Source organism: Drosophila novamexicana, unplaced genomic scaffold, assembly GCF_003285875.2.
Source record: "Drosophila novamexicana strain 15010-1031.04,08,12 unplaced genomic scaffold, DnovRS2.1 tig00001753-arrow-arrow-pilon, whole genome shotgun sequence".
NCBI lineage: Eukaryota > Metazoa > Arthropoda > Insecta > Diptera > Drosophilidae > Drosophila > Drosophila novamexicana.
The window spans coordinates 148313-164338 of NW_020824887.1; the positions used below are offsets into that span (position 1 = coordinate 148313).

The 16026-nt window shown below is 37.4% G+C and overlaps 1 protein-coding gene across 1 annotated transcript in view; it reads right to left on the reverse strand.

Annotated features, from left to right (window-relative positions):
* LOC115768346 (allatostatin-A receptor) overlaps positions 1 to 15303 on the reverse strand; it is a 36519-nt gene extending 21216 nt beyond the window's left edge. Inside the window, exon 1 of the mRNA XM_030712910.1 lies at positions 14934 to 15303. Coding sequence (XP_030568770.1) covers positions 14934 to 15303 — 370 coding nt within the window. The remainder of the gene's footprint in view (positions 1 to 14933) is intronic.
* Positions 15304 to 16026: the final 723 nt, after the last annotated feature.

Consider the following 16026-nt stretch of genomic DNA (forward strand, 5'->3'; position numbering starts at 1 on the left):
GCTATTTTTTTTTTTTGTTATTAATATTCGTTATTATTGTGTGGGTAAGCATACGTAGTACTCATTTTGAATGCTTGCCACTTTGCAGGTGTGGCTTTTTTCAAATTTTCTTATATGCTTATTACAGCAAGTGGCTTCTCAAATTTGGTAGCGTAATATCATTGAAGATAGTTGAAAAATGATTGTGCAGTTCGGAATCTGTTTCTCAGAGTAAAAAGAACATTTCAAAAGATAAATCAACCTATATAGGACATTATTTAATAATATCATTGTAATGTCATTGTCTAACATAACAAGATATTATATAGTCAGGATTTTGTGAAGATAGCTTCTTATACCAAAACATGTGTAATCGTCATGCCTATTGAATAGCATGCTCTGATATCCACCGTCTGAGAGGAGTAGCCTTTATTATTATCGTCATATTCAGGGCAGACATAGAAATCTCTGCTAACCCAAGTGCAATTCTCGCATTTTTTTGGTTGGTTTCAGACCTCATGTATTTTTTCGAGAGATTAGGTCAAAAACACCCTCGAAAAAAATGGATTAAATAAAACCAATGAACGAAATGTAAACTACGTGCCTTTTGTGAGTATTCCGCAAATTCCGTTTAAAGCTTTTCATATTAGTTTGCTTAATAATATTTTATTTTGCAACAATTCCAGTCAACTATTGGTAATCTAACCGTAATGATGCCAATTGGCCATAAAAAGAATTTCAAATTTTTCCTGGTATTTGTTAAATTGAATTGATCAGGGACTTTTGTCTCTTTATGAATACAAATTCAAAGTAACGACCGGCACATGCTCTAATTCTCCATCGAGTTCGTATTAAATATGTATTTAAATGCTGTTTCGGAAACTGTGCTCTGATGAATTTGCAAACTAAGGCTACAAGCTAATGCCATATGTGTATAATATGTAATGCGCGCAATACATTTAGAAGAACAGACAATTGTAAATTATATATTGAACCGTTTCATTAAAATCTGGAAAATAAATGGCCAGCCCAAGTTTGAGGCAAAATCGGTATTCAAGAAGCTGGAAAACTTCGTCCAAAACCTAATGGAAATCAATTTAAACTGTTAACCAAACCTTTCACTTATGCATATGCATATACATATTTCCTAAACTCATGAGTGAATCAGTTAAATCTCTTATGCTGCTTGGTATATCCGCATGAGGGTTCCTTTATGATATAAAACACTTACGTGTTTTAGACTGCTGTGCCACAGCAATATAGTATAGTACCCCCTTTAATACATAAGTATATATTCTAAGTATAACTAGTTTAAGCTGTCATGTAGCATATCACTTGTATAATTATATAAAACATAGAAAACTAAAAAAAAAAAGAAAAAACGCCGATTGTTCCCATGGAAATTAAGCATGTCGCCTGCAGCAAGGAAAATTGTACACGCCATATTTTATATAGATTTTAAAAGGGGATACAAATATTGAATAGAAACAGAGAGACATTGCCATGGTTATGTATACCATATAATTTTCCGAATTCGAGCTGGGTTGCAAATTTCGTAATAAATACAGTGATAAATTCATGATAGTTCCCGCTGGCCACAAAAAGTTTTAATTTTTTTCTGTTCTGGCTAGCTGTCAGTCATTTCCAGGCAGTACCAATTAATACGTGTACACACACATACACACACTCGCACAAGCTGCTACTGTTGCCGATAACAAGTAAGCCATTATGACTGATATTTTACGGCGCAAAAAAGGGTCAGGTTAAAAGTATCTATGAGTATGCTGGACCATTAACTGACGCTGAGCTGAAGGTAAAGTTTTATGTTGCTTGCTTTACAAAATAATAAAGTGTAGCATAATTTATGGCGCAGGCGGCTGAGAAAAAAAATATATTTATATAATAGAAATAGAATAGGGGAAAAAAGCAAAGCTGCAAAAGTTCTTCAAGCGCAAAAAACGCTGTTATTTAATGCCACGTTACACACACACACACACACGCACACACACGCACACACACACACACACACACACACACACACACACACACACACACACACACACACACACACACACACACACACACCCACACACACACACACACACACTCACACAATAAACAAATAATCAGGCGTCGCTCAAGCGTGTGTGTGTGTGAGTGTGTCTGTGTCTGTGTCGGCAGGGCCATATTTACAGCTTGCCATATAAATTTTCTTTTATGTTACTTTAATATCATACATTAGGCAAAATATTGATGCATTTCAACTGCGTGTGACGCTTCATTGTTGTCGTTGTTGTTTTGTTGCTTTCGTTTCGATCTACATCAACAATTGTAAAACTGAAACGAGCGGGCTATATAAAGCTATATCCACATATTCACACCAATCCTTTAATCCTTGAAGTTATCTATGAACAACTTTAAAAACAACTTGGAATGCTCAAGTCGGGAGTGACCGACTAGGAGATGTTCTCCACCCAGCTCCAAGCCGTCACCACAAACATTTCAGCTGCCTTCTCTATGCATAGGCACACATATACACCCACACAGGAATTGATTGCTGCTATGCTTCTTCTTTGCTTACCTCGATGTTATGATAAATGCATTCTTGACTAACTTAAAACTTATGATATAGACGATTATCTATATACCATGGCGCAAATTCGTACCTCGAAAATTCTGCCAGATGCATACCATATGCAGACAGACAGCCTGACATAGCTAGAATAGACTCAGCTCATCGTCTGATCAAATATATATATATAATTTAAATGGTTGGAGATGCTTAATTCTGACAGTTGCATACATTTGCCCAAAAACATGAAGCTCTTCTTTACCCAGTTTCAATGTGTTTAGGGTTTAATATGTCATTCTAGCTGTGGAATCTGTAAAGCTATCAAGGCTCATAAAAGTCAGCTTCCAGCGGGATTTAAGGCGTTCATAAATATTACAGACATTTTAAAGAGCTGAAAGCTTACGCAATTGACTGCAGTTCGCAATTTCCTCTTGCCCAAAATACTGTTCCACAATTGAAATCTGTAAAGCTTTGGGTCCTTAACTGCCTTAATAAATTGGGTAAGAACAAGTCTGAAAGTTACATTTGGTTGCGATCGACTGCGAAATACTCTTCATATTGAACAACAGCTGTTGATAAATAACAAGAGGTTTCTTTCTTGGTCTATTATATCTAACAGTCAAATTTAGTTAATTTTGAACTGCGGGATCCTTTGAGAAGGACATCAGCAGTCGACTTGTAACATTTTGGGCCATAATTAGTTATTAAAATCAGTGGCACATTAATCTTTAACATAATTGGTCGCATCGGACAACTTGCTTTAAATAATTTTGATATAATTCCTGCTGTTTATTTTCAACCTATTTTATTGAGTTGCTACTATTATGAAGACTCGGGCAATTAAGTCATGTTCTAAAATCAGAGAGAAAATCAGCACATAAAGACCAGCTCTGCATTCATTCGGAATGGCACATCTAAATGAGACATAAATTAAATTCAATTAAAATTTAACTATGGCATTGAGACAGAGCTGTCTAATTGTTGTTGGCAGCTGTCTCTGTCATTGCTTTATGAGGCAATTGAAGTGTGTTAGCCAGAACAAGGCTAAGCCATGTCTGCCAAATGCATAAATAATTACGCTCGAAGCTCAAGGCGCAGTCAGACGCACACACGTACATAGCTATAGTAACAGATACATGTCCATACAGCATGCTTAAACGCTGGTAGATAATAGCAAGGACCTTTTGTTTGACGGCCAAACAATGCCGGACACATATGTACTGGACCCACTGCTCAGCAAAGTCAGGACGATTAATTTACATTTTCGTAAATTTTGTCCATGTTTCTTATGAGCGACCACATCCTGCCCTATGCCTGTGTGTGTGTGTATGCTACATGGACTTCCGGTTGCACATAATACGACGGATATGCAAACAGCCCAAGCAAAGATGAAACACAAGCTTTGCGTCCCACTCGGCCGACTGCTCGACTTAATAGATATCTGCCTGAGTTGTTGTCAAACTGTTCCGTTGAATATTTGGTCAATATCTGCCGCCGGCTATCACACAACACAACCTAAATAAATAAACATCAGATGGGTAGGTCCGATTGAGAGGGCAGCAAAAGCTTTAAATAAGTTGCTGGATACTCGCCCACGTATCAATCAAGTTCTAATAAACTCAAATCTGCATAAAGAAAGGTTTTTGTTTCCTAAAAACTTTGTTTGGATTGCTTGATTGTACTTTATGTGAGTTACACTTGACGGTTTTTTGTCATTTCTGCACAGGTATTTGTTTTGCTACACAAGCCTACAAGTGCGGAAAAATAACAAGAAAAATGAAAAAAATAACAGGTAAACGTATTTTATAAACTATTGTGCTGACACTTGAATTGGAACAAATAAAATAAACATTTTTTATATCTCTTTCTCTCTCTCTCTCTCTCTTTCTCTCTCTTTGTCTGCTTGGGAGACCTTTCTTTGCTTCACCCGCAACAAACGCCCAAATAATGGTACTCTTATCATTGTTTCTCACATCCGTATCCAAGTCGTTATCATCATCATTTCTATTATACACATATTTACATTCACATTATCGCCATATGAAGGAATATAATACATAAAATCAATAAAAGGAAATCAAAAAAAGCAAAGAATTTCTAAACTGGGTCTGCAAGTCCAAGATAAAAGAATCGTGGAAAACGATTGTATGCTTTTTTTTTTTATTTACCATTCGATCGGTTTCTAATTCATGGATCTTAGGGAATATTTATTGCATACGTGTTACAACTTACCACCTGCTTTCTATTATACTTAGCATAATTTAATTTCTAATATTATGTTGGTCCCACTTAATTACTTTTATGCCCATTGCCTTGGACACTATCGTAAAGAACATTTAGGTGAATTTTGCCGAGCATAAGCCATTGCTGCTGCCCAGAACATTTTCAGATTGTTGATGACACAGCTGTGGACGTAGCCTCGGGCAAGGCATGCGTTCATATTGCATCCATTGCCCTTTTTAGAACTATCCAACACCTAGCTACATCTGACACAATGGCACATTGGCAGCCATATGACCATCAGAGCTCATATCTTCAGAAAGGCTGAGCCGAGGGGTGTAAGGTCGTGGCACATGCATGGCTGGAAGATATGTATCTGTGTGAGTAGAATGTGTGCGCATAAGGAGACAGCAAGTAAAACAAGTCAGTCTGAAAGACACATTCGCTTCTAATTTGCCAGATTAAAGGTTTGTGAAGCCTAACAAGTATATGAGCCTTATGCAAGATTTTTTAAGATAGCGTTTACAACTACCAAAGCGATCGATCGTTTTCAGTCTCTATAGTTATATTTACAGTTTTACTGTCCTAAACTTTCATGAACCCTTATGAAATTAATTCAACATTGTATTTAGTTTGAGGCTGAATACTGAACGAGTTTATGGGAAAGGTGTAAAACCTTTTTGAGAACATAGACAAACACAGGACAATTCCCTTATCAGTTATTCGCATTGTTTAGCTCTTTTATAGCTCTGTTATGCAACTGGCTAAAGCACTGATATTCACTGTCACTTTGGTTATCAAGGCGTGTTTGGGTGTGTGTGTTGTGTGTGTTGTGGTGTGGTGTGTCGCCAGCCATCAGACATTGCATTGGAAAGTACAACAATAAAATTGTACATAGCCCATAAAAAAGCATAAATATGACGAATGTCAAGAGAAAGACGTAAGGTGGACGCTAGGGGGCAGCTGGAGGACACGCTTACGCACGATTGCCAGAGCATTGTGTGCATATCATGTGCCTGCATGTGTGTGTGTATGTGTGCGTCTGGCAGCGAGTGTGCTGTCCACATGGGCATTGTTTGGCACACGTGTGCGCCTGCTTTTCGGCGCTGTGCTCATTGCTGGTTATAAATTTTATCACTAGCAACGCATTGAAATAAAATTGTGTACCGCCCTGTGGATTTGTGTAAATTTGCACAACGCCAGCCGATACATATATGCACACATGCCCACAACACATGTACACACATAAACAAATGCCATATGCTGCTTAAATATTTTTCATAGCACACTTTTTTGCGCCTCTGCTTATTTATTCTTTTCAGCAGGACTACATGTGTGTACACGTGAGACGTGAGCAATTGCAGCTTAAATCTGTTGACAAGTGAGGCGGCAGGTTCTCAAATGTCGATTGAATGTTGAATGGTCTAGCTTAATGGCGCATTTTAGGCTTCTTATTTGATGCAAGTTAACATCTGAAATGCAGAGTTTTTCTATTAAAATTAATAAATACGTTCTGTAACAATATTGGAAATTCATTCGCAGGTCGTTAAAGATCGGAAAAACTGTTGTATGAAACTAAGAAACTAGCTTCAAAGATCTTAAATTCATTTACGACGTGCTTCACATTATCCATTGTATGTATGCAGCTATATCTGTATGTATGAGTGTATGTAGATATGTATTTATTTATTTTTTTAAATATTGCCTTACTATGCGACTCTCATGAATTCAAGTAACAATGAAAAGGGAGTCCCACAAATCAGATGGAGGCTGCACTGATCTAAATTAAATTTACAGATCTTCTTGCTTTAAATAAAAGTTCTATATTAATAATTTGCTCTGACAATTAAAAAAACTCGGTGCTTCTAATCAACACATTTAAACTTCTATCTTCTGTTAAATATACTTATATAGAGTAATATATAAATAAGTATATGTGTTAAATTAGTACAGCACTGTTTTCTGCTGTTTTTGTTAATTAATTGACATAATTTATTTTTGATTTTATATATGGGCTCAAAAATTAAACCAATTGAGAAAAAAATGTAAAACACATATCTTAAAATAAATTTCAAATTGTTTCCACCTAATGAAAAGCTGAAAAGGCAACATAAAAAATATCTGAGAAACGAACTATGCCCTGATTTCTGTGTATTTCATGTCTGAGCTTAGCTTGCACACAAATCTTTTCCAAAACTTATATATTTTTCATTGACTCAAATATAATTTTGTAAATTCGATTAAAAATGTCTGCAACACTATCTAAAGATGTCGCTGTTTATAACCAGCAAAGGAATATCGTGGCGCTGAACAGTGTCATAAGCATAACATCCAATTTGGTCGGGAAAGTGCGGAAATATATTAATCCTCATGAATATTTTATGGCCGTAAAGGAGATGAAACAGATGGAACTAAATGGCAAGGATGGAACGGTCGAGTATACAGAATGCCAAAATCAGATCATATTCCAACGTCAATTGCGGGAAGTTTACGTTTACCGGCTGAGCACGATAATGGAGAACGATGGTAGCGAAGGTAGTGAGAGCAGTGAGAAAAATAGTAGGGGAATTACCGACAGCAGTGAGAGCAGTGAGGAAAGTGAGAGACGTAAGAGATATTTGAGAAGTAAAATTTGTGAGATCAGCTTCAATAGTAAAATAAGTCAGTATAGTGAAATGAAAGAGAACAACGAGATATATCAGCATACTGAAAATAGTGAGGATTATACGAATAGCGAAATGGGAACTGACTGTGTAAAACAAAGTGAGAATAGTGAAGGAAGCGCTAAGAGTAAGAGCAGCGAGATGAGTGACAGCAGTGCGAGAAGTGGGTCTACTGATTATAGTGAGCGATGTGAATATAGCGTAGAAAGTGAAAATAACGAGTGCATTGTGTTCAGTGAGGTAAGTAAAATTAGTGCCAGAAGTGATTGCAGTCGGAGCAGTAAGAGCAATGTGGGAAATAGCGAGAATAGTAAAAACAGTAAGTTTTATACAAGAACAGGTTATGTTACGTTAAGTGATTATGTCAACAGAACTCAATACAATGAGAATGGCGAACACATTGTGTACACTAGAATAGGCCAGAAAGTTGAGTATCTCTATAGAAATGGACACATAATATATTGGGTGAGAGAGTGCAGTGAGAATAGTATACACAGTCAAGCTGACCTCTACAATCCAGTAGAGCCATTATCTATTCAAGAAATAGAGAATACAGAGTACAGTGGCGAGTCAAAGGACTATCAAGTTGTGCTTTACGATCCAGATAATCCTTTTAATGCCCTGCGTACTGTGGAAACAAAAAGGATCTCGTCTACTGTAACAATTGAGAATATAGGCAATATTGAGAATAGCTACGGTCAGTGTAGTGACAGAAAAGAGTATAATGAGCATGGTGGTGATGTGCATAGAACTCAAAACGAGGAGGGATATCATTTTGGTGACTATAATCATTACAGAAAGTATTACAAGAGGGGGCTTACTATCAATAGTATGAAAGCTGATTATCGTGAATACAAAGAGTTCTGTAACAAAAATGAGCATATGGACTATGCAACGTATGAAACGCTTGCTAACAATATGAAACAACGTAGAAGTGATGCAAATGAGAACACTTCTGAGTACGATGAGTATGATATGTCTGAGCATAAGTCTGATGAGTATAATAGGTTTGATGAGTATGACAAGTCCGATGACAATAATAGGTCTCATGACTATAATAATGATGACAATGAAAGGTCTGATGACTATGATAGGTCTGATAAGTGTGGTAAAGAAGAAGACAGTAATGAGCTTACTGATGGATTTGATGATGAAGGCAATAATTTTGTGTATATTAAGAACAGAGAGAAGATTGAGTATAAACTAGAAAGTGATCTACTAATATATTGGAGAGTGCCTCGCGGGAAAGGAAGTGCGAGCAATGAGGGCATAATGTTCAATCAAGCTGTGCTGAGCGATACGTCTGAGTTCACATTACCACTAACTATAAAAGAAATATTTGATTCTGATGAAAGTTGTGACTCAGAAGAAACATATTCTTATGAGTATAAATGTGAAGGAGTATATGGCTCAGAGGAACATGAATCAGATGAAGCATATGGCTCAGGAGAAGTTATTGACTCTAAAGAAAAATTAGCCCCAGAGAAAATATGCGAAACAAAACAAGTTTTTTACTCAGATAAAATATATCAGGCAGAAGATGTATCTAAGATGTCATATATGTTTAATCTTTATGCAATATGTGATTCTGGCAGAATATTCGACTTTGAGAAAATGTTTGATTTAAGAGAGTTACTCAAGTCTACCAAGGGGCAAAATGGAAGCAGTATGAAAATGCAAAGTAATTGGAGACGGGCAGTTGAGATTCCTATATATATTCCAACGGTTTCAAGTGCCCATTTCTTTGAGCCTATGCTCGGTCGACGTATGGAAATTGATCTGACTGCTCAACCATCCATTGTGGACATGCTACATTTGTATACATTTCTGAGCGCCAGAGGCGAGTTCCACCCGGATACCATAATACACGTTCTGATGGTGAGGCATCTGAACACTATGAAACCCAGAGATAAATTGCTCACTCAACTTAACAATCTGGATAAACATATTACAAGAACTATACTCATTTTTCTATGTTTGACCGCCGTGATTATATATTATATTTTCTATATGGAATGGAAATCTCAGAAATACTTGTTGGGAAAAAGAAAGCGATTTTATTTTTTTTGAAATACAAATCAGTTCACATTGTTTTTGTTTTGTATTTATTTGGGCGTGAATGAATTATTTCTGTTTTATATTAAAATTATAAAATTGTCTGTAACCTCTCTCAAGCCCGGGCATATCGAGTTGGATAACTATATCATATAGAAATATCGGTCGACCCCATCATTTTTGTATCCGAACTAAACACAGGAGCAAACACCATATTACAACATTCACTATAGATATAATTTTATATGAAAATGATAAGTATTAAAAATACAGAATGATTGGTAAATGTCTGTCAATGTATTTATTCTCAGCTTAGAAAACGATTGTTTCCACTTCTTCTCTTTATATCAAATAATAATACTAGGAGAGTGCCAAGTTGTTTTGGGGAACCATATATACCTTTCCTTCAAAGGACTTGCATTAAATTACAAAATCTAAGCGGCTCCTTTCCTCATTTCCCTTTGATAACAGATAAGAAAGCTATTACGCTAATGTAAATCGTAATTTAAAGGGGGAACAGGACATTTTTATCATCCGCGGTAAATAATTTTAGCAACGAAATGGCATATTCAAAGTTAAAAGCTCCCATGTCATCAAATTAAAAGAGATGAGAGCCCTGCAGTGGACTACACCCGACTGCGCCATACACTGCTTAGGGTATAATTATAAGTCAGTTAACAAGAACCATCTTGATTATCGACTGCATAAGGCAATCACTTTTCGATTGTAACCTGAGTAAAAATTAATTTTTAGTTTTGATTTTAAGCGAGTTCAAAATTTGGGTTACTTTGTGACGCGAGCCAACATATTTATTTATTTTTTCGGCATAGAGATAAAAGACTAGACTTGTTACAAGCTACTAGTCGATGATTCCCCAATATTTTATTTTTTTTATAGGCACATTTGCAAGCATGTGATATTTGCGCAAGCAAAATCATTTTTAATTTTTGCCAAGACAGATCGAGTAGAGTAAATATCTTTATTTTTGTTTTATTGGGTACAACATGAGTGCAATTTAACTATATTTAAAATTAAAAATGTAGCATTAAAAGCTGAACATTGCCCCAAAAATAGGAAATGTTGTTGCTGTTCAAGTTGCATGTGGCGACAAATAAGCCAACAACTATCGATGGTACTCAAAGATGCTTATTTAAATGTGCGGTGTCTGCTGTACATACACACACACGTGCACACAAAAACAAGAACAATAAGAACAACTTTTATAAATACTGTTTTTAGCTCGCCCCAATACCACGGGTGCCGTGCAACTCGGCCTGAAAGCAAACTGATGCAAGGTGACACTTGAACGCCATGGCATTCCACAGCAGGGGTGTGTGTGTGTGTGTATGTGCACACTTGTGCCTGGCTGTGTGCGTGGGCCCTAGCTGCTCTATCGTGGACAAGCAGAGAAAATCTCAACAGCAAAGTCGTTTTCCATGCAGTTTTTGCAACCTTGGCTCAAGTCGCCGCCTGCATAAGTGTTCGTGTGTCTGTGGGTGTGGTTGATTGCGTCAAGGTGTCACATGCTGCGCTGCTGTTGCATTGTCGTTTCAGTGAAATAACAGCAAAAGTAACAGAAGCTAAAAATAAATGCCATCCAGTGAAAGGCAGCAGCTGATAATAAAAAAACATTCATGCCACAGCACTATGGGGAAAATGCATACTTTCTGTGGCATAAATAAGCTATAATCTTCCTTATACTGATGGAAAAGATTAAAAAGAAAGGGGCTGCTGCCGGGTCAACAACAATTAAAACGAATCCCAACAAAAAATACGTAATACGTTTTTTTAATAAAATACGTTTTCTGAGCGTACGCTGATTTTCCATAGCATTAAAGACAGTATGAGAAATGAAAAGCCAATTTGATCGCACCCATATTCTCTTCAAGTTTGTTAGGTTACTGATAGTCTTCTATAAATAATACCTATATACTTAACTCCATTTCAATTTCAGTAAGAGATAGATTTGGTAGTTAAATATCAATTTAGACCCCCATTAGAGTCTGGTTAAGCCCCGTTGAAAAGATTCATTATTATACGAATAAGTTGACTCTGAATTTTAAATATTATAAGAACCGTAAAAAGAATAGGCCTTATGTGGGCTTATTGAGTCGTCAAAATGCTTTCATTAGCACTTAGCAAGTTGCAATAAGAAACATTCCCCATTCCGGCATGCCCGACTAGGAGACAGTGTGTACCCAGCGCCACACTGTCCTTACAAACATTAGAATATAGAGCATAAGAAGCTGTGCATGACATATTCCAAACGTGGTCTATCAGATGTCATGTAACTAAGCGCGACAGATATGCTCATGGCATGGCAATCAAAGACATCATTAGCAACCGTGTATTCTAAGAGGAGATTTCCAATGTATGTGCGTCTGAAGATCTATTAGGTTACCTTAGACCTGGCTACAGAGTATCGTCTTATCGAGGATTCATGTCTAAAGCAGAGTTTCTTTTTTAATTTTTGCTTTTCCTTCTGTAGGCGTCAAAGTTAAAAGTTATATTCAAAGGCTTGCGAGCTTTTCTGTTGCCAGGCACCTGTTACCCAGCCGTTCCCGTCCCCTTTACGAACTTCTTTCTGCTTGCTCTGTCGCTCTTGCTCCATTCTCTTGGCCTTGCTGGGTAAATGCCACTTTGTCAGGACTGGGCGTTATTTTGATAAATGATTTGTAAATGAACGTGTGAGTTTTATTGCAAATTATGAGCAAAATTAGACTCGCCTGCCAGAACCGACTCCGCCTTCATCCCTGGGCAACGTAATCGCCATTGGGTGGGTGTTTAAACAAAAGAGATTTGGCTGGTACGGATGTGGGTGCAAGTGTATTTATGGCTTATGGGAGGATAATTTGTCAAAGTGCCAGCCAAGCAAGCAGCTGCATCAGTATCAACCTCAGTGTCTGCTTTTGACTCGTATCTTCAAGCCTTAAATGGATGTCTATGTTCTGCATTTTATGGCAAATTAACAGACTATAATGTGCGTCTATAGGTGTTAGAGTATTGGTGAGCTGAAGTTATGTAAAAGGCCAGTCTGCGTGAAAGTTAAATCTTTCATAATAATTTAAGCTCAGAAGTTATGGGTTTTAATCTTCTTCGTGGCAGCTGCAAAACTTTAAAATCAATTGGCTTTACTTTTTATTGCAGTTAGCCTAAGTTAAATAACATTATACTTGACGTGATTATAATGAAACGCGCCAAGTTCTACAATCGCCTATTAAATGCATTTATTCCATATCAAATATGCCTGCATTTTAACCAAATTAATAATAATCAATTAAAAATAATCATCGAATTTATGTGATATTGTGACATTTACCAAACCCCTCGTACTGTCAGTCCGAAAATGCAACATTTTAATAAATATTTTTGGAAATGGGCAACGTGACAGGCAATTTATAAAAGCTAACAAGTACAAGCTAAGTCTATGTCATTTTAATAATTGTAATATTAAAGAAAAGCAATAGAATGACACAAATAATAATACATAAAATATCAATATAATCCATTTAAATGAACAGTTTCTTGGCTGAGCGTACAGTTTACGTCAGCATCTATGTGCCAAAAGGGACATCTTGGCTGACAACACCAACAGCAAACCACTAAATTCTGACATCTGTCAACACCAATATTGGGCCAGGAAAAAAAAAAATGAAATGTAGCCACGAAAAGCGAAAGGCGGCTAACAAAATGATGGATAGAAACCAGAAATATTTGTGGCTTATTTGTAATTTATGTTTTATTTTTGGGATGAAAAAGGAAAAACAGACAAAAAAAAAAAAAAAAACAAACAAAGAGACATCTGCATTGACTCATTGCCACTTCAATTTGCATTGGGGTTTGTCGGATAAAGCTGGCATCCTTTGTGACACACAGCATCACAGGCATGGAGACATGTCAGAAATGATGTTGGCCAGAAACAGCTGTGGGGCAGCAACAAATTTGTAACTGGCGCATGGAAAATCGTGTTACACATTTTGTAATTGGCTACTCAAGCGTGCTCACAGACGTGGTCAGAGTTTTCAGATTTCATGTTCCCAGTTGCCAGTTGATCTGCTGCCTGGCCAATACAGGCATAATCCATTCCATAGCTTGAGGCATAGCCAACTGCACAACAGCCAGGACACTAAATCCGATTTGCTCTGCCCATGTTTTTTTCAATTTATATTTCTTAACACCCATTAAAGTATATAGCAAGGGTATGTTGGAGCTGCTTGATGTACAATAATTGAGGGCCACTTTAACAGTAAACATATGTGCAGCTGCTTAAATCTAAAAGTAAAATATTGCTGAGAAAATATTTGAATAAATCAAAACAAGGCTGCTTATGAAAGAAAAAAGTGTTGCTATGATTGGCAATTCGAGTTCTGCTTGTGAACCTGGTTTTCCATATTCATTATCCAAATCCAGGTTTTATTTGAAGCCTTGACTTTTCAAATATTTTCAAAATGTTAATGTAACAATTATATGTTTAGTCTTGCATATTTTCATACATAAGAAATTATTATATCTCCACCGGAAATTGTCAACCATTTAAGTTTCAACAATGATAATATTACACACATAATGTAAAATACATAAAAAAAATCTTGCTTATCAATTTTTGACCCTTTCACGTTGTGAACTACGTAAACAATAAGTATTAGTTTGACTTCCTTCGTGTCGTGGTTATTCCCTAACAAATTCTTTACAATATAGTCCATGTATCTCCCAGGCAATATGATATTGCACAACACAATCGACACCCGTTTACATGGTCCAAGAATTAATTTTTTGTAATTTCCTCAAAAGACAGATGGACTCTTCATAGCGAGTGTTTGACCAGGACATACTCCGTATCAATTTTATACATACATAAATGTATAGCTTGTCGATGGCTCGTACTGGCTGTTACAGACGTTGGCCCATGGAATCGGCCTCCCAAAAGGCATAATTCATTGTCTCTGAAGCTTTTGCATATTCGCTCATCAAATGGCACTCAAAGTGCGGCCGTAAATCGGAGAGTGCAACAAAATCTGTTGCATAAACGTTGTTAATGCAACAAACTGAATGTGGTGAACGTAAAGTTGCAATGCGCTGGCCTCGGCTACAGCCGCAGCCACAGCCACAGCCTCGGCCCCGACTTTGTCTGTTGCACACACATTTGGGGCACATAAAAATTCAATTAGCTCAGTGGCTGCCTTTCTGGAGCTGTGCGTGGCACGTTTATGGATGGCATATTATGGCCGGAAAATGAACGGCTTGCCAACAATACATATTTGCAATTATTACGCATAATTTGGCAAAAGTCAATGGCCATTCGGCTATCAACCGGGGCTGGCTAATGTAACGACCTCAGAGGGTTTTATTGGCTCTGGGCTATAAAAAGATGAGGCCGATGGATGGTTCAGACTTAAGCAGCTGCAATTACGGAACGTAGGCAGTTAAGTGGTTAAAAGACTTACCCAATATGACGAGCGCATTACCCAGGAGTCCGGCGAAGCCAATAATGCCAAAAAATACCGGCACAATGATGGACACAATACGCTCCAATGGCCAATTGTCTCCGTCCTGTTCCAAATCCATTTCCAGCAGATTGTCTGGCCGCATCGAACTATTTAAATGGTCCAACGCGGTGCTGCCAGCCGCATAGTTGCTGCTATTGTTGCCAATTTTGTTGTTGTTATTGTTGTTACCGGTGCTATTGCTGCATTCACTGGGACTGAGCCAATCGGCACAGTCAACGGCTGCTGCCCCATGACTGCCAGTCGGCCAGAAGCTAATTAGCACTGTCAGGGCCAGCGCCATGGCTAGCCGATGGCTGCTCAGGCCCATTGCCACGCCCACTTTTATAACCGCTCACAAGTACTTCTTAATTACCTCCAAGCCCTTATCGTTGCTCTCTCTGTTATTGTTGTTGCAGCTTGGCTTTGTTTTCCATACAATTCTGATCGGACTTTCTATGTGTCCGTGTTGTTTTTACATTTTCAGCACGCCCGCACTGCCCCGCCCTTTATGTGAGCAGTGTAATTTGCATTTAAGTGGTTCCGGAATGCAAATGGCGCCCGTCAAGGAGGCGAGTTGGGCAGGTGTCTGCCTACTGACCGTGAATAATATGCCTGCAAGAGTTATTAAAAAGCATTTGTTTACCAATTTTTAATATGTGGCACACAGATACAGATATATTTAACTATTCAAATTTGTACGTATATACCATATACAATATTATAAATGTATATCAAATTCGGCCCAAACTGTGAATCGAATTTATATATTTCCTCAAAAAACTGGTCCCATTCAGGATACACTTTTCTTGTTTAACGGACGGGGCTATAATTTTATAATTTGTGTATCCTTCCGCTGCTAATTAATATGTGACCCGTGCCGTACGCATAATGCTAATGCATTGGTTGATGTGTTTTTTATTTAGGTATGTATATGTAATACAACTTGTCAAGTCCATATTGCCGTAAACCACGCCCGTCGCTAAATTGCTTGACCGCGTTTTTGCGGAATGAAATGCAATCAAATGCATTTTTCAACATTTTCATTTTAATG